Here is a 25005-nt window from a genome sequence, read left to right on the forward strand (position 1 = left end):
AGTTCCAGCACATGTGTCTTTGGTTGTCAGGGAGATTTCAATATTATTTGTATTCAGAGCATGTTCAGTCAGTGTTTTGATATTATTCTTAGTGTAGATTACAGTGCCATATGGGGAATTTGAGACAGGAGCATGAGATGGGATGTTTTTGAATAGTGTAAATCCTTCAATGAACAGCTCATCATTTGGTATTGCTTCTGATATATGGCATTCAGTGAAAAGTAGAATATCAGCAGATGTGATTGTGCTGTCATGAATTATGTCAGAAATGTGTCTCTTCAGTGATCTTACATTTTGATGAATGATGGTAGTGTTGTCCGTACTTTCAAATGCATGGCTGCATATTTTCAATGATCGTATGGATCGTAGGTTTTCTACTTCCTTGACAACATTTCGATCGACATTAATTTTTTCTGGATTAAGTTCAAGAATGTACAATCCATTTATGGAAGTCACTCTACTTAATGCAACATAGTGGATGTGACATTGTGTTCTAGCACCTGACATATCAACAACTATCTCTTTCATTGTATCTCCTTGACATCTATGGACTGTCTTTGCAGTTGCTGGTCTGAGGGGAAATTGTTTCCGCATAACTTCTGCATTTTTGTTGCGACCAATCCTGAACTGTCGACTACTTCTTGATATTGGTGTCCATGTTGAAGCAAGCTTTGAATGATACAGTTCTCTTTTAGAGTGTCGACATGCTTTACCTACAGTAATGTCATCGAACTGTACCCATATAGTGTGAATGTTCTGATCATGTACATTCTCTATATACTTGATGATACCAGTAGCACCATTTATCATTCCATCTTCAACTGAAACATTGAGACAGAGGTCAACTCTTTGATCAATGCCCAACGATAGTTCAGTGAATAATCCCATTGTCTTTTGAGGATTGTTCGGTATGCAAGTCAGTATTTTCTGTTTGACTGTGTTTGGGACATCACCTACGACAATGTCTTGAGATCTAATTGTGAGCTTTAGAGTGTCTAGTTTGGAAAAAACTTCATCATTGTGTGCATTCACTCTTAGGTTTGTCTGATAAACATGTGTAACATTTGATGGAACATTGTCGACTGTAAACTGTCTAGTGTTCAGCAGCTTCAAATCATCATCTGTTTGTCTATTTTCTCTTAGTCGGTTCAAAAGTTGAGCAAAACTCTGGTCATCTTTTTGTCGCATGATTTCAGTTAGTTCAAAGGCCATAAAATGATCTCTCCATAAATTAGATGCAAGTGGACCATAATCATGAGTTAGATCATTAAATATCCATCCATCAAACACTGGCTTGAGTTGAAAGAGATCACCAACAGCAATAATGCTAACACCTCCAAATATTTTCTTGCTACCCATAATTTGTTGCAGTCTTTTATCTATGTATGTAAACATCCCATTACCAACCATAGATATTTCATCAATGAAAATGATTTTCAAATTTCGGAACTTCACTCGAAGTGAGTTTAACTTGTCTGATGTTAATGCCTTGTAATGAAATCCTTGACTAGCTGGAATGAGTAGAGCACTGTGAATGGTACTGCCTTCGATACCATATGCTGCTTTGCCTGTTGGTGCCATTAGAAGAATGTGAGTATCATCTGGATCACTTCCAGGCTGGCTAGAATAGTATTTCAAAAGTGCATTGTACAGAGCTTTCAATACTTGAGATTTTCCTACACCAGCTCCGCCAGTAAGAAATGTGTACAGTGGTTCTTGTTTTGTTTTGCACCAATGCAGTACATAGTAGAAGAAGTCTTTCTGCTTTTTATTGAGGCTGCGTACTAGAGTTCTATATTCTGAATCTGGCAAGCGAGGTTTTTGCAATTCTTCTATGTTTGCACTATTGACTGCAATCCCAATGTCTTGTCCAATATCATACAATTCAGGTGATTCATTGGAAGGGATTTTCTCTTGTTGTTTATCCTTTTCGTCTCGATGAGCCTTTTCCGTATGTTCTGTATTTGGTGCAATCTCATCATACATCTCAGGGTCTTCATTTTCAATATCATCAATTGCCTGGTCAATGATATCTCCACTGTGGTTATATTCTGCTTCCTTGTCTTTAATCTCGGATTCAACCTGGAGGTATCGTTCTTGGTATGTATCACATGACTCTATGATATTATTCTCAGATCTCCAAGGAAAAAACAACATCAGTTGCTCTCTGTAGTACTTTTCTGCATCATTTTCCTTGTTAAACCGAACATATCTGATGATCTTGGCTTTGTTTCTTTTTCTAAAGTTTAATGCACCAACTGTATAGCATTTGACCTCACCAGTATCCTGCATATCATGGCCATCAGCATTATCATGTGATTCATAGTCTTGGGCAATGCTGTCTTTGTTCAATTTGATAGAAGGGTCATCATCATTTTCATCTAATTCATAATCATTATTAGTACTCTCATTGCTCTTGTTGTCACTAGTGATATCGAACCAAGCTGCAAAGTCTGCAAGGCAATAATGTTGTAGTGCTTTAGGTCGGGCAGCATACTTCCTGATAAGTCCCATACATTCAATATCTGTAGAGTAATCTGGCAACTGTTGAATATATTCCAATGGTTTGATCAGGATTGTTCGATCTTCTAATGGTGAGGTATTTATAAACACAAACTGCCTGGAGGCTTTTCTGAGTGACATTTGTAATACCAAATACACTGCTTCTTGAGCACTCATTTCAACATGATTAAGGAATTTGTTTCCAATGTGTCGTACTTGCTGTTTGATGTCCATGTTCCCTTCTCTTGCTTCTGTTGTTGCACGTTGCATAAGGTTACTCATACCTCTTTGTCCTTTGCTAATGTAAGATACAATGTACATGGCACATGCATATGGGTCCAGCACATATTGAATATCCATATTAGCTCTCCAAGTTTCTAGCAAGACTTTATTGTAACCATTAATCCTGACTTCAGATGGTGATCTTTTGAGAAAGATTTTGTCTGATGTTATTGATGAACGTATAGCAAGAATGTAATCTCTTTCTGTGCTTCCCAACTTTGTCAACATATCTTCAAATGTGTCAGTAATGTCTTCAGCAAGTTTCAAATCATCCAAGTAAGCCTTTATGCACTTGTACAATTCTGTAGTTTTGTCATTGCTTTTATCTTCCAATGGTGTTAGAATCATGGTTTTAGGCATTGGTGGGATAGGAAACCCAAAGCGGCAAACACCTTGTCTCTTTTTCCTGCATGTCTTTGCATGGCTGTGAGATTGCAAGTTAACAGTTTGGTTGACTGTGTCAGGTATGTTACATGTGACATATTGATCAACAAATGATGCTACTTCTGTAGGAGCTGCATTTCCATATAAAGGTGCATCTTTGACCCAAACGAGCATGTGAATGTGTGGAGAACCTCTCTGTTGGAACTCAACTCTGTAGAAATGATCAATGATCTCACCAATTGGATGATATGAACTATACAGGAAATTATTCAAGAACCTACGAAACATGTAATCAAAGTGACGTGCACATGTGACAGGGTCACTCTGGATAAGGTCAGATTTCTCATTCCAATTCATGTTTAAAAGTTCTTCATCTGTGAAATGTTTGTTTTTGATTGTTCTTCCAAGGATTTTGAGTAGGTGAAGCCACCTTGTTTCAGCAGCAGAGAATGACAGAAACCATGTTGGGATTCCAAGTTGTCGAATCATTGCAAACAGTTCCTTCTTGGACCTTTCCCAATAGGGAGGGGATCCTCGTAATGTTCGGAATACTCTAAATCCTTCATCTAGGGTCAAGATTTGCTTGATACTTTCATTTGTTTTGAAATGTTGAGCAGTTAATTTCTTCCCTTGTGTTTTTTTCTTTCTCATACTAAGTGTTACTTTCTGCTGTATTTGGTTTATTTGTAGCTTCCTGGTTTTGTAGAATATGTTTTGGACAGATTTGGCAAATCTTCTATCTTTGTGGCGCAGTTCCCACTTACAAATTGTGCTGTAGTGTACCTTAACTTTGTTGTCACTTCTTGGCTGTCCACCAAATAATGTTGGAAATGCAAGTATTTCAGAAAGACTGTCTTGAAATAAGCCCATAGGTCTATTTCCTTCACCTGGTGCTACGCAATAAGCAAGTTGGCTTTGTTCCTGAAATTCTGGTGTTAGCATAGTATCTAATGTACCTGTAAGTTGCATGTCATCATTTTGAGCTTCTGTCCAATCATCATCTGAATCTGGATTGTCTTCATTGTTGGTTTGAATTGAAGGAGTTGCACCTACTGGTAAGTCAGCATTCTCATTTTTGTCAGATTGTTTTTCAGGAGGTTCTATGAATTCGTGCCAATCATCATCCATCTGCTGTATCGTTTCATTCCAATTCTGATCAATTGAGACTCTTTCATCTTTGTATAATTGACTGTTTGCAACTAGCCATTTTGCAGCATCAATTACTTTATTGGGCCTGACATTTTCACTTTGAACTGAGTGCTTATAAGAAAGTTTTCTCTTAAACTTGACAGGAATAGTCATGCTTTCATTTAGCCTGCGTGGTAATAGTCTACATGTACTTGACACATCAGCTGCAACATTTACCACATTTCCTTTCAGATTCAATTGTCGCCCTCTAGGAAGTTCTCGAATTTGCATAAATGGTATACGAAGAGCTACTAATTTCTCTTCAAGAGAATGCAATTGTAATTCTTTTGGAATTGTCACAAACTTCATGTTATTGTTAAGGCTTAACGGTGGTATCTTATCAGAATTAATATATTCCTTGCAGGTACTACAAATCCACAATTTGTTGTTGATAGAAGGATTGTGTAAAGCAATGCTGAAAGTAGATTTTGCTGTTTTCGTTACAAAGCTAGTGACACTTTCTTTATACCATAACTGTTCACAACAACAGCACACATATTCAGGACCTACTGAAATAGAGTTGAGAAAACCTTCTTGCAATTGTTGAATTGATGAAGTGTTACAGCTGGTTCTCTTGTTGTATTTGGATTTGATTTCATTACCCGCAAACTGTGGATCTGTTCTAGCTTGTGCCATACGTTCTTGATTCTTTTGTTTTTCTGGGACAGAGTAGGTGTCATTTTTGCGAATAGTGTTCATTCGTTTGATGTTTTGTATCTGTTCAATTTGAATATATTCCAGTTTTTGTCTTTTGTCTTTCATTCGTTTGATGTTTTTTTTTCTCTCATTTTGAGAGTACTCCTCATTTTGTCTTTTGTCTTTCACTCTTTTGATGTTTTTTTCCCTCTCATTTTGAGAGTACTCCTCATTTTGTCTTTTGTCTTTCACTCTTTTGATGTTTTTTTCTCTCTCATTTTGAGAGTACTCCTCATTTTGTCTTTTGTCTTTCACTCTTTTGATGTTTTTTTTCCTCTCATTTTGAGAGTACTCCTCATTTTGTCTTTTGTCTTTCACTCTTTTGATGTTTTTTTCCCTCTCATTTTGAGAGTACTCCTCATTTTGTCTTTTGTCTTTCACTCTTTTGATGTTTTTTTCCCTCTCATTTTGAGAGTACTCCTCATTTTGTCTTGTGTCTTTCACTCTTTTGATGTTTTTTTCCCTCTCATTTTGAGAGTACTCCTCATTTTGTCTTGTGTCTTTCACTCTTTTGATGTTTTGTATCTTTTCATTTTGAGAGTACTCCTCATTTTGTCTTGTGTGTTTCATCCGTTTCATGTTTTGTATCTTTTCCTTTTGAGAGTACTCCTCATTTTGTCTTGTGTCTTTCATCCGTTTGATGTTTTGTTTCTGTTCATTTTTAGAGTACTCCTCATTTTGTCTTGTGTCTTTCATCCGTTTGATGTTTTGTTTCTTTTCCTTTTGAGAGTACTCCTCATTTTGTCTTGTGTCTTTCATTCGTTTCCTGTTCTGTCCTTTTTCATTTTGAGAGTAGTCCGGTTGTTGTCTGATATCTTTCATTCGCTTGGTATTTCTTGTTCTTTCATTTTGAGTGTACACACAATCTGTCCTCTTGGCTTTCATTCTTTTTATATTCTTCTGAATTTGTTCTTGACAGTACATCTTGTTTTGTCTTCTAGTTCTTTGGTAAATAATGTCTTTTTTCCTTTCTTGTTCTCTGTATGCACTGTTAGTTGCTCTAAGTTTTTGCATTCGTTTAGTACTGTTTGAACAGCTACTACTGGGAGGTAATTTAGTGATGTTCACTTTCTGTTTCTGTTCATCTTTATTTTGTTGCCACAAGTTTTGTCTGTTCAGTTCTTCTTGTACACGATCTCTTGTTGTTTTTGGTTGTGCAGATTCAAGGTTCTCTGCTACAAGACAGAGATCGGTATTATTGAGTCCATACACAACATCAAAGTGATTTCTATTTGTGTTTTGTATGTAAATTGCACGTTTATTTGTATCTAATCTTTCTGAGAGACTACCACATGCTGGGAATCGTAGCCATTTCCATTCACTACCAGATACAGCATATGTATAAATGTCAGTTTGTAAAAGTTTTGCAGCAGTCATTATTTCCACTTCAGTAGCCCACACTGAATCATCTGACATATGGGATGTTTGAATATAATCCTGAACAGATTTACTAGTAGATGGTAGGTCACATTCCAGAAGAGATTGCACTATCAAGTGTCTTAGGATATGATGATTATTTTCAGACTTTGTTATTATAAATGACAAAGATCTAAAGAAACAATTCCCATCACCTACTATTCTCCAAATATTACATGGTCTTGCAGTATTAGTATACAATATTGGATTGCAAACATTTGGGAAATTTGGATAAGAACTGGTATGAATTTGTTCGTTTTTGTCTGTTATTAACTGCTTTAATATAGCAATCTTTCCATCACGCCATAAGTCATCTGGAGGGAAGAAAGTAAACGTGTCATGAGTGTGTATACTTTGCAAGTTAATATCAGTAATGTTCGATTGACCAACTGAATGTTGCTCTATTGCTTTTTCAGAGAGAGTTTCCTTAGCATATGTTTGTGCCTGGCATGTTTGGTTTGAAGTTATATTTTGCTTTGATTCTCTTCTTGTCTTGTTTCGCTGTCTGTAACTCAATTTTTTTGTTTGTGGCATGACAGAATATTGTGGACAATCTCCTTTCCGACAACAGTTTCTGTGGGATAGTAGTGTGTATATAGAGAGTGATTGACTGTAAATGCTGTTGTGGATTTTGGATATCTATCACAAGCATTTGATCAGAATGTGTGTTATTTTTTCTGGAATGGTTTTCTTTGCAATGCTTGGAATTGAAGTACTTTTTGTATCTCTGTGAAGGTCTTGTTAATATTGTTTAGTTCTTTTTGTGTGCTTAAAATTGATTTATGTCAAAGTATTTGTTGAGTCGCCTAGAAATGATTTCAAGAAGTGATAAGGATTTCTTAAAGTGGGTTTTAATTACTGTCAAGTAGTATGTGGTTTTCTATCAGAACTGTTTAAGAATACCTTTGATATATATGTTTGAAATTTTCCTTTTATTTTTATTATTATTTGCACTATACTTCGTTCTGATTGTCAGTAATTTTGAGCAGTTTTCCGGGTTTTTATTTGAAGTATTTTCAGTGCTTTACATATGCTTTGCTAGTAATTTGTAGCAGTTCTTTTGCTTTATTAGTACTTTTGATATTTTTAGCTTTTTTCAGTGCTTGTCAGCAATTTTTAGACATCAAGTTTGGATAATATTTGGCCTGATAAACTGCTGGTTTGATTGACCAAGTAAATTGTATAGTTATCTTAACATAAAGTGATAGCTAATAATTATCAACTTTAAACCAGTGCTGTAAGCCCTGGGATGGCTTTATAGTTATCAACTTTAAACCAGTACTGTAAGCCCTGGGATGGCTTTATAGTTATCAACTTTAAACCAGTACTGTAAGCCCTGGGATGGCTTTATAGTTATCAACTTTAAACCAGTACTGTAAGCCCTGGGATGGCTTTATAGTTATCAACTTTAAACCAGTACTGTAAGCCCTGGGATGGCTTTATAGTTATCGACTTTGAACCAGTATTGTAAGCCCTGGGATGGCTTAATAAACATCAACTTTGAACCAGTATTGTAAGCCCTGGGATGACTTAATGAAAATCAAGTTTGAACCAGTATTGTAAGCCCTGGGATGACTTAATGAAAATTAAGTTTGAACCAGTATTGTAAGCCCTGGGATGGCTTTTAATAAGATGGAACTTACACAGAACTTCAAGCCCTTGGGTGTTGAACTGGTATAGCTCACCTGCAAAATAAAAATACAGAAAAACAAACATGTTCTCAAGAAAAAAATGACTGTGTCTAGCTTTAAGATCAGCCTACATGGGGTAGCTTACACTTATTGTCGCTCACCCCTACTTTTTCGCACAGCATAGAAAGTGGTGACTTCTGCCTTTCAAACATGTAAACAGAAAACACTGAGAAAAATTAGGCCTAATATTAATGTAATGTATTTCTCCATATCTCATTAACAGACTTCAGCATACTACTGTTGGTATAAGTTACGCCTATTCCAGCCTGATTAATGTGTGGGTTATCTAACTTTAAAGTTAAGCCTATCCTAGACTACATAAATTACCCATGGGCCTAGCCAATTCTGTTCGAGTTAAGAGTGGTCTTGATAAAAATCTAACTAGGTGACAGTTATTTTCGTAAACCACGCCTGGTAATTTCTCTTACATACCATCCAACCTGAAGATTTTATTTGGCACTGAATCTCGAAAATTGCAAAATACCAAGGAAACCTTAAACAACAGAAGGAAAGATATGTATACCTTGATTTGGAACAATATCGTTGACTCTGAAACTAGAACTTGAAGCTCTTGGGTGTTGAACTACTGTAATATAGCTCACCTGCAAAATACAAATAAAGGAAAATAAACATTATCTCAGAAAAAAATGGCTGAGTCTGGCTTTGGGGCCAGCCAACATGGGGTAGCTTACACTTATTTTTCTGATTTTCTCCCACCTTTACTTTCCGCATACTGCTTAGATAATGGTGACTTTCTGGCTTCAAAACATGTAAACAAACAACACTATTCTTGGACCGTTTCGATATTATTTTCATTAATGTAAATGACTGTACGTGCGGAAATTGATGAGAGGAAAGTACCAGGGGCGGAGCACAACTAAAACCTTCTTAAGACTAACAAGAGTAAGACATAGGCTAAGCCTAGATTCAATGAAGTGAACTTGAATTTTACAAACCTAGTAAAGTACTATGGCTTTTCCAAGGTCATTTGATTTCTCATCCACCTGGCTGCTAACATTAGTCAAATAACAAAACAAAAGGCCAAGGCTATTAATAAATACATTTCCTTCCCTGAATATGAATTCTCCTAGTTCTAGGCCTAATCCTGAAAACGTATTCAATATGTTTCTATACCCAACATTGCTGGTTGTTTACCCCAAAATTAACATTTCTATTACTATTTTTTTACTATGGTTGGATTCCCCATTAAATTTTGGTCCTCAATCAACTACAACAAAATTTGTAAAGGACTTTTCTGAAATGTTTGGCTGAACTGAAAGTCTGACAGTGGTACTGATCAAGTATAATTATATAGATTTACATGTTTTCAAAAATTGAAGTAAAGCAATGATCAAATGTGAAAGTAACATATTAGGTGGGATATACAGTACCTTACAAATTTAAGATACAACAAAGGCCAGGTGTAGGTTGTTAATACTACTTTGATCGATATAAAGAGGCTACAACAACTTGGACAAGTACAACTAGCCTAGCAATACTAATAAATTTGTAATAAACTGAAGAAAGTAGATCACCTTTTTCTTTGGTGAGATGGGGGTTAGATTGAAGGGTCAAGGTGTACATGCATACGTTAACTGATCATACTCGTTTATACGTAAGTATATTTAACCAATAGCTGTTTTTTTAAAGTACCATAGAGCCAGTTTTTTAAAGTTTCATAGGCTTCATATATGTAGACCACAGCGTGACTGTGGAGACAGTAATAATATAGTACAGTAGCCTATACAGTACTCAGTACTACTAGCCATTACTTTTAAATGAATAGTAGTGCTACTATAGTCTATACCTATGGTAACCTAGCAAACTGCTCATTGTTTAAATTATAAACAGTAAAATCTTACAAAATGTTACACAATGTGACATGCTATACTAGTACTAGCCTATACATACTTGTATTTATTTTTGGTGGGAATGGTGAGAGTCTGCAAGCAAGAAACTGATCCTAGTGTAACCCTCTTTTGCTGTCATTAGCTATAAACTATAAAAGAGGAAGAAAGAATCCTTGATTAAGAAATCAGTCCAACATGTGTTTTAGCAAGTCACAAGTGTTTATTACTCATATCATCTTCAATGATACATCTTTACAATCCTATCTCATTCGATTTCTGATAATAATCATCTTTACTACCTTCCCATTAACAGATCTTTCAGCAAACTCTTTACACTTTCTATCATAACCCTCATTTCCTCTAACTATGCTTCCTCATCTTAACCATCATCTCATTGTCACAATAACAAATACTATTTAAACCCTCACACACACACACAAACTCACACACACACCTGCAGATATGCAACTCTGAATTAACCTTTACTTCCATCACCTTCCTCCTTTCCATTTCCACTAACCCTCAAATACCTGTTGAGCACACTGTAAACTTAACTAACTTTTATATATATACCCAATGCATTAAACACATGAATCAGAGACATATTATCCTTTCCCCTGTTTCGTGCTCAAAATAGAAAGTACCATCATCTCACTTGGTACCATGGAAACATGTAAATTACTTTTAAATAACCAATCACATGTGTGAACAGATACATAACCCTTGAATAATGGATCAGTCTAACTTAATGACATATGCCAATGACATGGAGGTACAGACAATACACCTCATATGCTCCCTGTGGTGGACCACAGCTTGCCTCCTGGAGTAGCATATATGTGCTAGCTCTACACTGCCTATATAATAACACTGTACAGGTTAAAGGTCCTTAGGGTATGGCAATAACTAGTCATAGAAATACTGAGATTTCTGGTAAAATCTGACCATTTTGATTATACATAAGAATTACAATGGTATCTAGGGTATCTTACCTAACTAGTGTCATACAAATAATATGCAAACAACTCACCTATTAAGTAAAAGAGGAAGAAAGAATCCTTGATTAAGAAATCAGTCTAACATGTGTTTTAGCAAGTCACAAGTGTTGGCCTCCTTCCTGCTGGGTTCTTCCATTTCGGATAGGTAAACAAAATTACATATAACTACAAAAATTAAATAGGGGGGGGGGGGCAGCTTTCCCAAGCTCCACACTAGCAATCACAAAATTAGTCTGTACTTACTATCTATTTACAATGAGTATCCAGTATTACATTACCAAAGAAAATAAAGTACGTACTTATTTGAAAATAATTAAAAGTTAGATACCTTTAATACTGTAGCCAAGACTGTCTTCTAGTAATAGTAGTGTTGCAATACAAATCTTCTTCAAACTATAAAGCAAAGTCGCTGTAAGTCATCAAAGCTGATTGCAATATGTTTCGATCGATCCAGATAGAGTGAAAGAATGGTTTTGAATGCTGCAGGCCTGAAATGCTGTTAATTATCTGATTCTGAACTCCGTGTCAAGATGGAGAAATATCCTCTGTACCATTACGCTCATGCATGCATTCTATCAGTCATCACTGCTGACAATAATCTGAAGTGAAGACTGCTGCTTGACCTCTCCATGACAAAAGTTAGCAAATTGTGCAAAAGCTAAGCTCAATGTTTGGATAAAGCATGAAGTATCTCACCAGTGGTGGTATCAGCCTAAGTAAGCAGGGAGGGGGAGAGATAACATAGATTATTGGGTGTGTAAATATCTATTTACCTCACAATGACAAAAGTTGGCAAATTGTCCAAAAGCTGAGGTAAGGTTTGGATAAAGCATGGAGTATCACACCATTGGTGACACCAGACTAAGTAAACCGGGATCGGGGAGGGGGGACGGGGGTAACCTGGAGGCAACATAGATTCTTGAGGGTGTCAAAATGTATCAATTGGACAACTTTTACATATCTAACCTCTGAAAATATTGCAATTTTAACCTGATTAGAGAAGTAGGGTCACCCAGATGCGAGTCGACAATTGGATTACATTGAAGCAACTCCCAACCCTAATGGACAATTTGTTCTCAAGTTGTCGCAAAAATACTAGTTTTTTATCATTAATTGACCTTGGTGACCTTGTATCACATGACCGTTATGTTTGAAAATATTCCCCTATACCATTTGCAACTACTCCAAAAATATCAACCTTGTCACACCTTGGAACAGGGAGTTATTGCATTAAATGTCTGAAAATTAACTTTGACCTCATATAACTTCGCACACGAAGGTCAAATGGGGGTCAACCTATTGACATTTATGATCAGAAGTTACCTTTAACATCTGAAAATAGCATCGAAACTGTAAAAAATTCACAAAACACGAAAAGGTCACCAGAGGTCAAATTGAGGTCAAGGGTCACCCAGATGCGGGTGGACAATTGGATTTCATTGAAGTAACTCCCAACTCTAATGGACAATTTGTTCTCAAGTTATCGCAAAAATACTAGTTTTTTATCATTAATTGACCTTTGGTGACCTTGTATCACATAACCGTTAAGTTTGAAAATATTCCCCTATACCATTTGCAACTTGTCCAAAAAAATCAACCTTGTCACACCTTGGCACTGGGAGTTATTGCATTAAATGTCTGAAAATTAACTTTGACCTCAAATAACTTTGCACACGAAGGTCAAATGGGGGTCAACCCATTGACATTTATGATCAGAAGGTACCTTTAACATCTGAAAATAGCATCGAAACTGTAAAAATCCACAAAACACGATAAGGTCACCAGAGGTCAAATTGAGGTCAAGGGTCAGCCAGATGCGTGTCGACAATTGGATTACATTGAAACAACTCCCAACCCTAACCGACAATTTGTTCTCAAGTTGTCACAAAAATACTAGTTTTTTATCATTAATTGACCTTTGGTGACCTTGTATCACATGACCGTTAAATTTGAAAATATTCTCCTATACCATTTGCAACTACTCCAAAAATATCAACCTTGTCACACCTTGGAACTGGGTGTTATTGCATTAAATGTCTGAAAATTAACTTTGACCTCATATAACTTCGCACACAAAGGTCACACAGGGGTCAACCTATTGACATTTATGATCAGAAGGTACCTTTAACATCTGAAAATAGCATCGAAACTGTAAAAATCCACAAAACACGATAAGGTCACCAGAGGTCAAATTGAGGTCAAGGGTCAGCCAGATGCGTGTGGACAATTGGATTACATTGAAAAAACTTCCAACCCTAACCGACAATTTGTTCTCAAGTTGTCGCAAAAATACTACTTTTTATCATTAATTGACCTTTGGTGACCTTGTATCACATGACCGTTAAGTTTGAAAATAATCCCCTATACCATTTGCAACTACTCCAAAAAAATCAACCTTGTCACACCTTGGCACTGGGAGTTATTGCATTAAATGTCTGAAAATTAACTTTGACCTCAAATAACTTTGCACACGAAGGTCAAATGGGGGTCAACCCATTGACATTTATGATCAGAAGGTACCTTTAACATCTGAAAATAGCATCGAAACTGTAAAAATCCACAAAACACGATAAGGTCACCAGAGGTCAAATTGAGGTCAAGGGTCAGCCAGATGCGTGTCGACAATTGGATTACATTGAAACAACTCCCAACCCTAACCGACAATTTGTTCTCAAGTTGTCGCAAAAATACTAGTTTTTTATCATTAATTGACCTTTGGTGACCTTGTATCACATGACCGTTAAATTTGAAAATATTCTCCTATACCATTTGCAACTACTCCAAAAATATCAACCTTGTCACACCTTGGAACTGGGTGTTATTGCATTAAATGTCTGAAAATTAACTTTGACCTCATATAACTTCGCACACAAAGGTCACACAGGGGTCAACCTATTGACATTTATGATCAGAAGGTACCTTTAACATCTGAAAATAGCATCGAAACTGTAAAAATCCACAAAACACGATAAGGTCACCAGAGGTCAAATTGAGGTCAAGGGTCAGCCAGATGCGTGTTGACAATTGGATTACATTGAAACAACTTCCAACCCTAACCGACAATTTGTTCTCAAGTTGTCGCAAAAATACTACTTTTTATCATTAATTGACCTTTGGTGACCTTGTATCACATGACCGTTAAGTTTGAAAATAATCCCCTATACCATTTGCAACTACTCCAAAAATATCAACCTTGTCACACCTTGGAACTGGGAGTTATTGCATTAAATGTCTGAAAATTAACTTTGACCTCATATAACTTCGCACACGAAGGTCACACAGGGGTCAACCCATTGACATTTATGATCAGAAGGTACCTTTAACATCTGAAAATAGCATCGAAACTGTAAAAAATCCACAAAACAGGAAAAGGTCACCAGAGGTCAAATTGAGGTCAAGGGTCACCCAGATGGGGGTCGACAATTGGATTACATTGAAGCAACTCCCAACCCTAACGGACAATTTGTTCTCAAGTTATCGCAAAAAATACTAGTTTTCTATCATTAATTGACCTTTGGTGACCTCGGATCACATGACCGTTAAGTTTGAAAATATTCCCCTATACCATTTGCAACTTGTCTCAAAATATCAACTGTGTAACACCTTGGCACTGGGAGTTATTACACTAAATGTCTGAAAATTAACTTTGACCTCATATAACTTAACATACAAAGGTCACCTTGGGTCAACTTATTGACATTTTTGATTGATGAGACCTAAATTAGAGCATCAAACTATAAAAATTCAAACATTTTTTTCTTTGCCCATTTTCTAACCCCAAAATACTAGTTTTTTGACATTAATTGACCTTTGGTGACCTCGGATCACATGACCGGTAAGTTTGAAAATATTCCCCTATACCATTTGCAACTTGTCCAGAAATATCAATCATGTCACACCTTGGACCTGGGAGTTGTTGCATTAAATGTCTGAAAATTAACTTTGACCTCGTATAACTTCGCACACGAAGGTCACACGGGTGTCAACCAATTGACATTTTTGATCGGAAGGTACCTTTGATATCCAAATCTAGCATCAAAACCAAACATTTTCTTTTTTGCTCGTTTCCTCCCAAAATAAGCACATTTTTTCTAATGTGACCTTTGACCTTTTGACCTTGGTTTCAGATGTAGTTTAATCTCCTGATTCCAAAAAACAAAACGAAAAGTCTGTACAACCATCCTAACTCTGACCGAAAAACTTTGACCTCATATAACTTCGCACATAAAGGTCACACGGGGTTCAACCCATTGACATTTATGATCAGAAGGTACCTTTAACATCTGAAAATAGCATCGAAACTGTAAAAATCCACAAAACACTAATAAGGTCACCAGAGGTCAAAGTGAGGTCAAGGGTCACCCAGATGCGGGTCGACAATTGGACTTCATTGAAACAACTCCCAACCGTAACGGACAATTTGTTCTCAAGTTATCGCAAAAATACTAGTATTTTATCATTAATTGACCTTTGGTGACCTTGTATCACATGACCGTTAAGTTTGAAAATATTCCCCTATACCATTTGCAACTACTCCAAAAATATCAACCTTGTCACACCTTGGAACAGGGAGTTATTGCATTAAATGTCTGAAAATTAACTTTGACCTCATATAACTTCGCACACGAAGGTCACACAGGGGTCAACCTATTGACATTTATGATCAGAAGGTACCTTTGACATCTGAAAATAGCATCGAAACTGTAAAAAACCCACAAAACACGAAAAGGTCACCAGAGGTCAAATTGAGGTCAAGGGTCACCCAGATGCGGGTGGACAATTGGATTTCATTGAAGTAACTCCCAACTCTAATGGACAATTTGTTCTCAAGTTATCACAAAAATACTACTTTTTATCATTAATTGACCTTTGGTGACCTCGGATCACATGACCGTTAAGTTTGAAAATATTCCCCTATACCATTTGCAACTTGTCTCAAAATATCAACTGTGTAACACCTTGGCAATGGGAGTTATTACACTAAATGTCTGAAAATTAACTTTGACCTCATATAACTTAACATACAAAGGTCACCTTGGGTCAACTTATTGACATTTTTGATTGATGAGACCTAAATTAGAGCATCAAACTATAAAAATTCAAACATTTTTTTCTTTGCCCATTTTCTAACCCCAAAATACTAGTTTTTTGACATTAATTGACCTTTGGTGACCTAGGATCACATGACCGGTAAGTTTGAAAATATTCCCCTATACCATTTGCAACTTGTCCAAAAATATCAACCATGTCACACCTTGGAACTGGGAGTTGTTGCATTAAATGTCTGAAAATTAACTTTGACCTCGTATAACTTCGCACACGAAGGTCACACGGGTGTCAACCAATTGACATTTTTGATCGGAAGGTACCTTTGATATCCAAATCTAGCATCAAAACCAAACATTTTCTTTTTTGCTCGTTTCCTCCCAAAATAAGCACATTTTTTCTAATGTGACCTTTGACCTTTTGACCTTGGTTTCAGATGTAGTTTAATCTCCTGATTCCAAAAAACAAAACGAAAAGTCTGTACAACCATCTTAACTCCGACCGAAAAACTTTGACCCCATATAACTTCGCACATAAAGGTCACACGGGGTCAACCTATTGACATTTATGATCAGAAGGTACCTTTGACATCTGAAAATAGCATCGAAACTGTAAAAATCCCAAAAACACGAAAAGGTCACCAGAGGTCAAATTGAGGTCAAGGGTCACCCAGATGCGGGTCGACAATTGGATCACATTGAGGCAACTCCCAACCCTAACAGACATTTCGTTCTCAAGTTATCGCAAAAATACTAGTTTTTTATCATTAATTGACCTTTGGTGACCTCGGATCACATGACCGTTATGTTTGAAAATGCTCCCCTAACCAGTTCACAACTTGTCCCAAAATATCAATCTTGTCGCACATTGGCAGTGGGAGTTATTGCAGTTTTAATATTTTCGGTTTTTGGACCATAACTGACCTTTGGTGACCTTTGTGGGCACCAAAAACAATAGGGCACACCTTCTCCATATGGCGGATCTATAGTCCAAGTTTGGCCTCAATCCAACATTCCCTTATTGAGATAGAGCGTACCCAAGCAAGTGTCACAGACACACACACACACACACACACACACACATACATACATACATACATACATACATACACACACACACACGCCAACCTGACTGCATAGGTTCCTTTTGCTAAAGCAAGGAACCAAAAACAACAGGGATTGTAACAGTTGAGACTATCTTATAAGAAGCAACATCAAGTCATTCCGAGAGGGAATTCTCAACCTTCCAATAAAAACAAAGATGCTTCTAACTTCAAGAAATATCAATTAATAAAAGCAGACACTTCAATATCAGTGGAAAAGGCTTAAGGTAAATATAGGCATAAGGAAACTCTGTAGTTCTTCAGGGATTGGGAATGATTCCCATTACAATATTGTGCAGCAGCAATGATAGGTTACTGAAACAGCATTTTTAGTTTGAATGAAGAGAGCCCACAAATGTCTGTATTTCTGATGACATTTGTGTTTATATGTGAAAAGTCAGCTATTGAGGCAGGACATTGCATGGAGATGATCACTTGTAGTCAGTTGTATTCATTCTTTGTTTTGTTCTTTCTTGTTATTTATTAGCCGTTCATTTTTATTCTTCTTTTCATTCCTTTGAAGAAAAAAGTTTTTTTTTTGTTAACTTTTGTTTTAATTTGATGATAATATTCAATTTCCATTCATCACCAGTAAGGTATTGTCGTAACAATGGGTCTTACAAAGCTTTTTATCTCTTAAGCTTCCTGGTCCATGCATTGAATCCCCATTATGCATTTGATTTAAGCCAACTCCAGGGAAACCAAGTCATCTTTTACATTGGTGATAGGTAGCCTGCAAGCACCATCAAATTGATGTACTCCTTTCAAAAAATTAAACAAAATTTACTTGTTTTATTTGTTAAAAGTTAAATTGACATTCAAACTAGCCATATGTTCAGAATTCTTGACTAATTACCACCACCTGGTCCTGTTGACCATTGGTGACATCGTTACATGATCATGACCATGCGGGATGATCATGGTGTTGAGATTGTTTATCATCGAATGCCAGGTTTAGATATATATGTGCCTTTGATTAAAATTGGCACTCCCAGATTTGTTTTAAACTTCATTTTTTTTAAATCTGAAACATGTAACTCTTACTACATTATGCAATTGCCCCTTGTAAAATGTATCACATATATCCTTTATGTCCTCTCACTTATGGAACATGCACAAATCTTAGTCTTCTAACCTGGTAATTGTTACCAAGAATATTGAGTTGGTTATCATTGATTTGACTAACAGCGTTTCAATTGAAGATTACTTTCATTCTTTTTGTACTTGTTCTTCTTGTTTCACGACAATGATATACTTAGTTAAACAGATTAAATCACACACATCTTTCTCTTCATTCTGGCTGTTTTTGCTCCTCTTCAGAACTCATTTTTACCACCTTATGAATACAAAACGAAAAAGCGTGTAATATTTGGGACAAATGCATAACCGAAAGATGTGAGTAAGTGTACACAGATGTATTGAGCAGAATTGTGATGCACACCTCCCCCTCGTACACCTCCCCACCCTCGTACACCTCCCCACCCCTCGTACACCTCCCCCTCGTACACCTCCCCACCCCTCGTACACCTCCCCCTCGTATACCTCCATTTCCATGGTCAATAAATAGCTATTACCGATTATTATCTATTGCTCGTGTGGTATACCATGGAGCTATCTGTTTATAGCTCCATGGGTATACCGAAAGCTATAACCTATCTTATATACAAGCGGTATGTTGTATTCCGTGTTGATGATGTCTTGAAGCTACTTGTTTGGTGTAATTGCCCCCGTCGCGTCGCACCTTATACCTTCAAGCCCAAGGAGGCTCGAGTGAGCATTATTATGTTTAGATTGCGTCTATATGGACGACTTAGACGCGGATTTCGGTGATACTTTGTAAATTTGTATAATGAAATACACTAGGGTAGCCATTTCTATGGTCAATAAATAGCTATTAGGCATCGGCTATAAGCAATTGCAGTGATAACGTCATCTATTTCTCGTGTGGTATACCAGTAGCTATTACCTGTTGGCTGGAGGCCAAATAAATATGTAAATAAGTGAATATGATCTAAATATTCTGGCTGAGATGGTGCGACACTGAGAGCGTATTCTTTTGGCGGGTTTAATACATATAAACTCACCTTTTTTTCTTCACAGCCAGGATGAAGTTCTCTACACTGTTCTCTCTAACCGGTCCCAATTATTATACGAAAGGTGTCGCTGGGGCCTGGCGCAGAACAGCGATAATATCTTCCACATAGAATATATCATAAATATCTATCCGTACACAAATAATAATGGTATTATATAGTTAATGTTCCTCGAACAAAATAAGGAAAGCGAAACATTAGTCAGTTAACTCCCAAATACTCTTGTAACTACTAATCCAATCGATACGTCGTTAAATAATAAATCGTGAAAGTCGTGATCCTCAGAATGAAATCAAAGAAGAATTCCGTGTTTCAATATGCGCGTACTGATACATTAATGGTATATCCCAGACTAATTAATATGAATTAACAGCGGAACATCCAATATAAAATGATCGTAGATGCAATAAATGAAAAACACTTGTTGTTGAGTGTGCATTCGATGTGAGAATGATATCGTGGGAAGAACTCCTCTTTTTGGCCAAAGACTCGTTCCTAACGGTTGAGTCACACAACCCGGGGTCATGGGTTAATCGCTTATGTCCATTTGCCCGAGAGTAATGACTAATGAGATATTTAGTAAAAACCGACAATGACTGAAATTCCAAAGTAGGTCGCTACATAGCCCCCTCCTAGATCACGAAATAAAATAGCGAGTGATCGATAAACAGAAAGAAGGCGAATGTAAAATAATACTGAAATGTATCATTTTCGTACAACAAGCTAGCGATAACGGGCAGGCCAATGTACGTGTCTACCTGAACGTGTTACTGCGCGCGGTAGGCTTGCACTGGACTGCGAAGCGGCGGTTGACGTATGCGTTGATGCAGCTGATTCTGATGACGTCGATGCATCGGCAGGTGTGTCGTTTGCTTGCATAGAGTCCGCAGGTTCCTCTAGGTAAGCCACTTTGAGCCTATCAATGGACACTGAGTCATGTCGATCGTGTAAATCCAAGACATATGACTTACCATTTCGTTTGAGGACTCGGTAAGGACCTCGATACGGAGGCTGCAGCGGTCGTTTCACGCGGTCGTCTCGTACCCAAACATGCGTGCATGTATTTAGATCAGGATGCATTTGGGCCTTACGTACAGCCGGCCTCGACGTAGCCGGTTGAAGGTTGGACATATGTTTCCTGATGCGGTCTACATACTTGGCAGGGTCAGCTAGAGCGTCGTCAGACGTGGTTGTAATCATGTCACAGGGAAGTCGGAGCGTGGAACCGAAAACCATCTCAGCGGCTGTACAACCGATGTCGGGCTTCAACGTGGTTCTGATGCTCAAGAGGCTCAGTGGCAAAACTTCGGACCATCGTGTTGGGTCGTCAGAAGCTTTGAGTGCGTCTTTCAATTGGCGATGGAAACGCTCCACGAGGCCATTCGCAATCGGATGATAGGCAGTAGTGCGTACGCGAGTACTGCCAAGTAGTGCAGTCAGCTGTTTGAAGAGGTCGGATTCGAACTGGCCGCCTCTGTCAGTTGTAACTATCGATGGGGTTCCGAATATAGCGATCCATCGCGAAACGAAAGCTTTGGCGACTGTCTCCGCTGTTATATTAGATAAACATATAGCTTCCGGCCATCTTGTGAACCTATCAATGATGGTCAACAGATATGTAAAGCCGTTCGAAGGAGGAAGTGGACCGACTAGATCAATATGTACGTGATCAAAGCGCGCATCCGGATTGGCGAATGTTCCGAGTGGCGCGATAGTGTGACGATGAACTTTTGAACGCTGACATTGCAGACATGTTTTTGCCCAGTGCCTGACATCCGTGTTGATGCCGGTCCAGACAAAACGGTCTGTGATTAAACGTTGCGTAGCGCGAATTCCCGGGTGTGACATAGAATGAAGCTTGTCAAATATCAGTCGTCGAAACTTCTCCGGTACGAATGGTCGAGGATGTCCCTTAGAAGTGTCGCAAATTAGAGTACCGGCGGAAGATGGGAGTGGAACTTCTTTGAATCTTTCTGGCGAAGAGGATTGTAGTCGCAAAAGTTCACTGTCGTTCTTCTGTTCAGTCGCTATCTGCTCAAGGTCGACAGGAGTGTCACTCGCTGACATGTCAAGTCCGCTAATATCTGCTCGCGAAAGAGCATCAGCTACGACGTTATTCTTACCGCTGATGTGGCGAATATCACTCGTAAATTGCGAAACGAAATCTAAATGGCGGATTTCGCGTGGCGAATAGCGATCTGAACTAGACTTCAGTGCGTAAGTAAGCGGTTTATGATCCGTCATTATGTAGAATGCGCGGCCTTCCAATGAGTGTCTAAAATATCGTATAGACAAATATATTGCAAATAGCTCACGACGGAAGGTACTGTAACGTTTTTCGGTAGCGCTAAGTTTCTTGGAAAAGAATGCAATAGCGTGCCAACAACCATTCTGGTACTGTTGCAGTGCACCGCCTACACCGGTATCTGAAGCGTCGACTACGAGCGAAAGAGGTTTGGTATGGTCAGGGTGAACCAACAGTGTAGCATTGGCAAGCTCGGTTTTACTGTTACGAAACGCCTGAGACGCCGAATCATTCAACACTACAGGAGCAGTCTTTGGTTTCTTTCCAGACAACAGGTCAGTCAATGGTTGTAACAATTCGGAACATCGTGGAATGAACCGACGGTAGAAATTGAGAAGACCAAGGTACTCTCGAAGTTCGCGTACGGTAGTTGGTGCTGGAAAGTCGTGGATGGCTTTAACCTTCTCGGGTAAAGGACGAATTCCCCCGGCGTCGACTCTGTGCCCAAGGAAATCCAACGATGTCGCACCATATTGGCATTTAGCGGGGTTAATTACTACTCCGTAGTCGTGCAATCTTCTTAAAAGTTGCCTCATATGTTGCTTATGCTGGTCAAGTGATTCGCTAGCGATAAGTATGTCATCGATGTAGACATAGCAGAATGGTAAGCCTCGTGTTACCTCGTCGATAAACCTCTGGAAGGTTTGGGCTGCATTGCGGAGACCAAAAGGCATGCGGGTGAATTCGTACAGACCGAAAGGCGTTGTGACGGCTGTCTTACAGATATCAGACTCCTCCACTGGGATTTGATGGTACGCTCGGACTAAGTCGATCTTCGAGAATATTTTGGCACCATGAAGTGACGCTGAAAAATCATGGATATGCGGGATCGGGTACAGGTCGGGTACGGTAATATTATTTAAGGCCCTATAATCTCCACATGGTCTCCAATCTCCAGACGCTTTCGGGACCATATGTAGCGGTGACGCCCAATTACTATCAGAGGGTCTGATAATTCCCAGTTGTAACATGTGGTCGAATTCATGTCGTGCTATTTTAAGTCTGTCTGGTGCCATACGTCTAGTTCGCGATGTAACCGATGGGCCAGTGGTTGTTATATGATGAGTAATATTGTGTTTTACAGGTCGTTCGTTGAAATTCGGACTTGCGATGGATGGAAACTCGCTAAGAGGTTTTTCAAAGATGGCGTTGGCGTTTGACGTGGCGAAAGTGGGAGAAAGGGTTCTCTCTGTAGTTGTTGTCCCGGTTATTGTGAGGTGAGTAAGGGCGTCGATCAGGCGATTTCCCTTTACATCTACCAGTAGAGAAAAATGTCTCAAGAAATCACACCCCAGGATAGCTTTACGTACATCTGCAATGACAAATATCCACTGAAAACGCCGTCTGAGCCCGATTTCTAGGGTGAAGGATCTGTAGCCAAATGTTGCGATAGGCGTACCGTTTATGGCGTTTAACGATGGTCCCTTACCGTGATTACGTAAGTCAGTGTGCGTTGGGGGTATAACACTGACTGCCGCCCCGGTATCGATGAGAAAACGCGTGTTATTGATTCGATCTCGCGCGTAAAACAGGCGACCTGGGTCCTGGCCAACGTTTGCCGCCACTATGCGTTGGCCTGAGCGTTTTCCGAATTATTAGCTACGCTAGAAAAATTGCATGGTGCTCTGCAGTTTTGCGCAGCAGTGCCGTATTTCTGATGATACCAGCACATGCCTGGCGAGTCGCTTGTCGCGTTTCCTACATGTTGTCGATTAGTAGAAGTGTTGCGCAATACTCGACCGCGGCTCCTACTACGCTGTCTTACTTCCGTTTTCAGCGCGGCAACTTGAGCGGTGAGTTCTGAGATCAGCCCACGCAATTGTTGAATCTCAGTGGGTGCGGAATGTGGTGGCGCTGGTTCGATTGCAGAAATTGGCGATGTATTTGGGTTGACCTCCAAAATTTTGTCCGCTATAGCCGCCAACTGGTCGAGTCCAACCGTGGCACTTGTCGAAGCCAAGATTAATTGGGCGTTTACTGGTAAACGCTGCAGGAAAAGCTGACGGAGGATACTAACTTCCAGGGTCCGATCCCCCAGAAGCTGTCGCATTCTTCGGAGCAATTGGGAAGGTTTGCGGTCTCCCAGTTCCTCGGCCGTTAACAGTTGATGGAGACGTTTTTGCTCCGACTCTGACGTACGCCTTATTAATTCCCTCTTAATCACCTCGTACGGGTCTTTTTCGGGAGGCTTTAACAGAAGGTCACGAACTTCTGCCGCTATCTCCGATTGAAGGGAAGGAATCACATAAGCGTATTTTGTTTGTTGTGTCTTAATCCCACGGGTCGTGAACTGCGCTTCAACTTGGCAAAACCAGAGCGCAGGGTCATGAGACCAGAACGGTGGTAGCTTCAGACTGACTGACGCCATAGGAACTTCAGGTCTGGGCGTGGTGTTACCATTATCCATTGTGAATAACGCGCACAATAGTAGGAATATAATACTTAGCGATAATACGATAATTGAGCACCATATGATATTGACAAATTTCCCTAACTAACGAAATGCGAAAAGAGAATGAAATACAGTTAGGCTCAAAAAGTGAATGCAAAGAGAGTTTTTATGCTGGCTGATCACGTCGGGGTCACCACTTTGGCGGGTTTAATACATATAAACTCACCTTTTTTTCTTCACAGCCAGGATGAAGTTCTCTACACTGTTCTCTCTAACCGGTCCCAATTTTTATACGAAAGGTGTCGCTGGGGCCTGGCGCAGAACAGCGATAATATCTTCCACATAGAATATATCATAAATATCTATCCGTACACAAATAATAATGGTATTATATAGTTAATGTTCCTCGAACAAAATAAGGAAAGCGAAACATTAGTCAGTTAACTCCCAAATACTCTTGTAACTACTAATCCAATCGATACGTCGTTAAATAATAAATCGTGAAAGTCGTGATCCTCAGAATGAAATCAAAGAAGAATTCCGTGTTTCAATATGCGCGTACTGATACATTAATGGTATATCCCAGACTAATTAATATGAATTAACAGCGGAACATCCAATATAAAATGATCGTAGATGCAATAAATGAAAAACACTTGTTGTTGAGTGTGCATTCGATGTGAGAATGATATCGTGGGAAGAACTCCTCTTTTTGGCCAAAGACTCGTTCCTAACGGTTGAGTCACACAACCCGGGGTCATGGGTTAATCGCTTATGTCCATTTGCCCGAGAGTAATGACTAATGAGATATTTAGTAAAAACCGACAATGACTGAAATTCCAAAGTAGGTCGCTACATTCTCACCATAATTGCTCCTTTCCTGGGACGAGTAACCGTTCTCTTTGTCAAGATATTGTCAAAGTTAGTTTCTCTCAAGTGAATTGTAAACTATTAAGTCGAATCAGCCGATACAAATTTCCTATTTTAGAGGTTTACCACTTTTGTCAACCTGAGGTGCCGTGTCTTGCGAAACAGGCAAACACTTTGTTACGTTGGAATG

At 38.6% G+C, this 25005-nt stretch overlaps 1 protein-coding gene and 1 long non-coding RNA gene across 4 annotated transcripts in view; both read right to left on the bottom strand.

Annotated features, from left to right (window-relative positions):
• LOC139981654 (uncharacterized) overlaps positions 1-25005 on the bottom strand; it is a 41320-nt gene that overhangs the window by 2669 nt on the left and 13646 nt on the right. The window contains exons 2-6 of one of the 3 annotated variants that reach the window (XR_011797905.1): positions 13322-13730; positions 11336-12125; positions 10071-10158; positions 8683-8761; positions 8112-8153 (exon numbers count right to left, since the gene is read on the bottom strand). This is a non-coding gene — a long non-coding RNA (uncharacterized lncRNA). Of the gene's footprint in view, positions 1-8111; positions 8154-8682; positions 8762-10070; positions 11006-11039; positions 11303-11335; positions 12126-13321; positions 13731-25005 lie in introns of those variants that run through there. The other 2 variants (XR_011797904.1, XR_011797903.1) reach the window with 2 other exon arrangements.
• Positions 21372-24057, bottom strand: LOC139981653 (uncharacterized). Its single transcript, XM_071994208.1, has 2 exons — positions 23091-24057; positions 21372-21509 (listed from the first exon to the last, which is right to left on the bottom strand). The coding sequence occupies exon 1, from the start codon at positions 23958-23960 to the stop codon at positions 23118-23120; it is 843 nt and encodes a 280-aa protein (XP_071850309.1). The 5' UTR covers positions 23961-24057; the 3' UTR covers positions 21372-21509; positions 23091-23117.

The sequence above is a fragment of the Apostichopus japonicus genome, chromosome 15, assembly GCF_037975245.1.
Source record: "Apostichopus japonicus isolate 1M-3 chromosome 15, ASM3797524v1, whole genome shotgun sequence".
In the NCBI taxonomy this organism is placed as follows: Eukaryota; Metazoa; Echinodermata; class Holothuroidea; order Aspidochirotida; family Stichopodidae; genus Apostichopus; species Apostichopus japonicus.

Coding starts and splice junctions, on each gene's coding strand:
- LOC139981653 (XM_071994208.1), bottom strand. CDS start 23,960: ATGGATAATGGTAACACCACGCCCAGACCTGAAGTTCCTATGGCGTCA.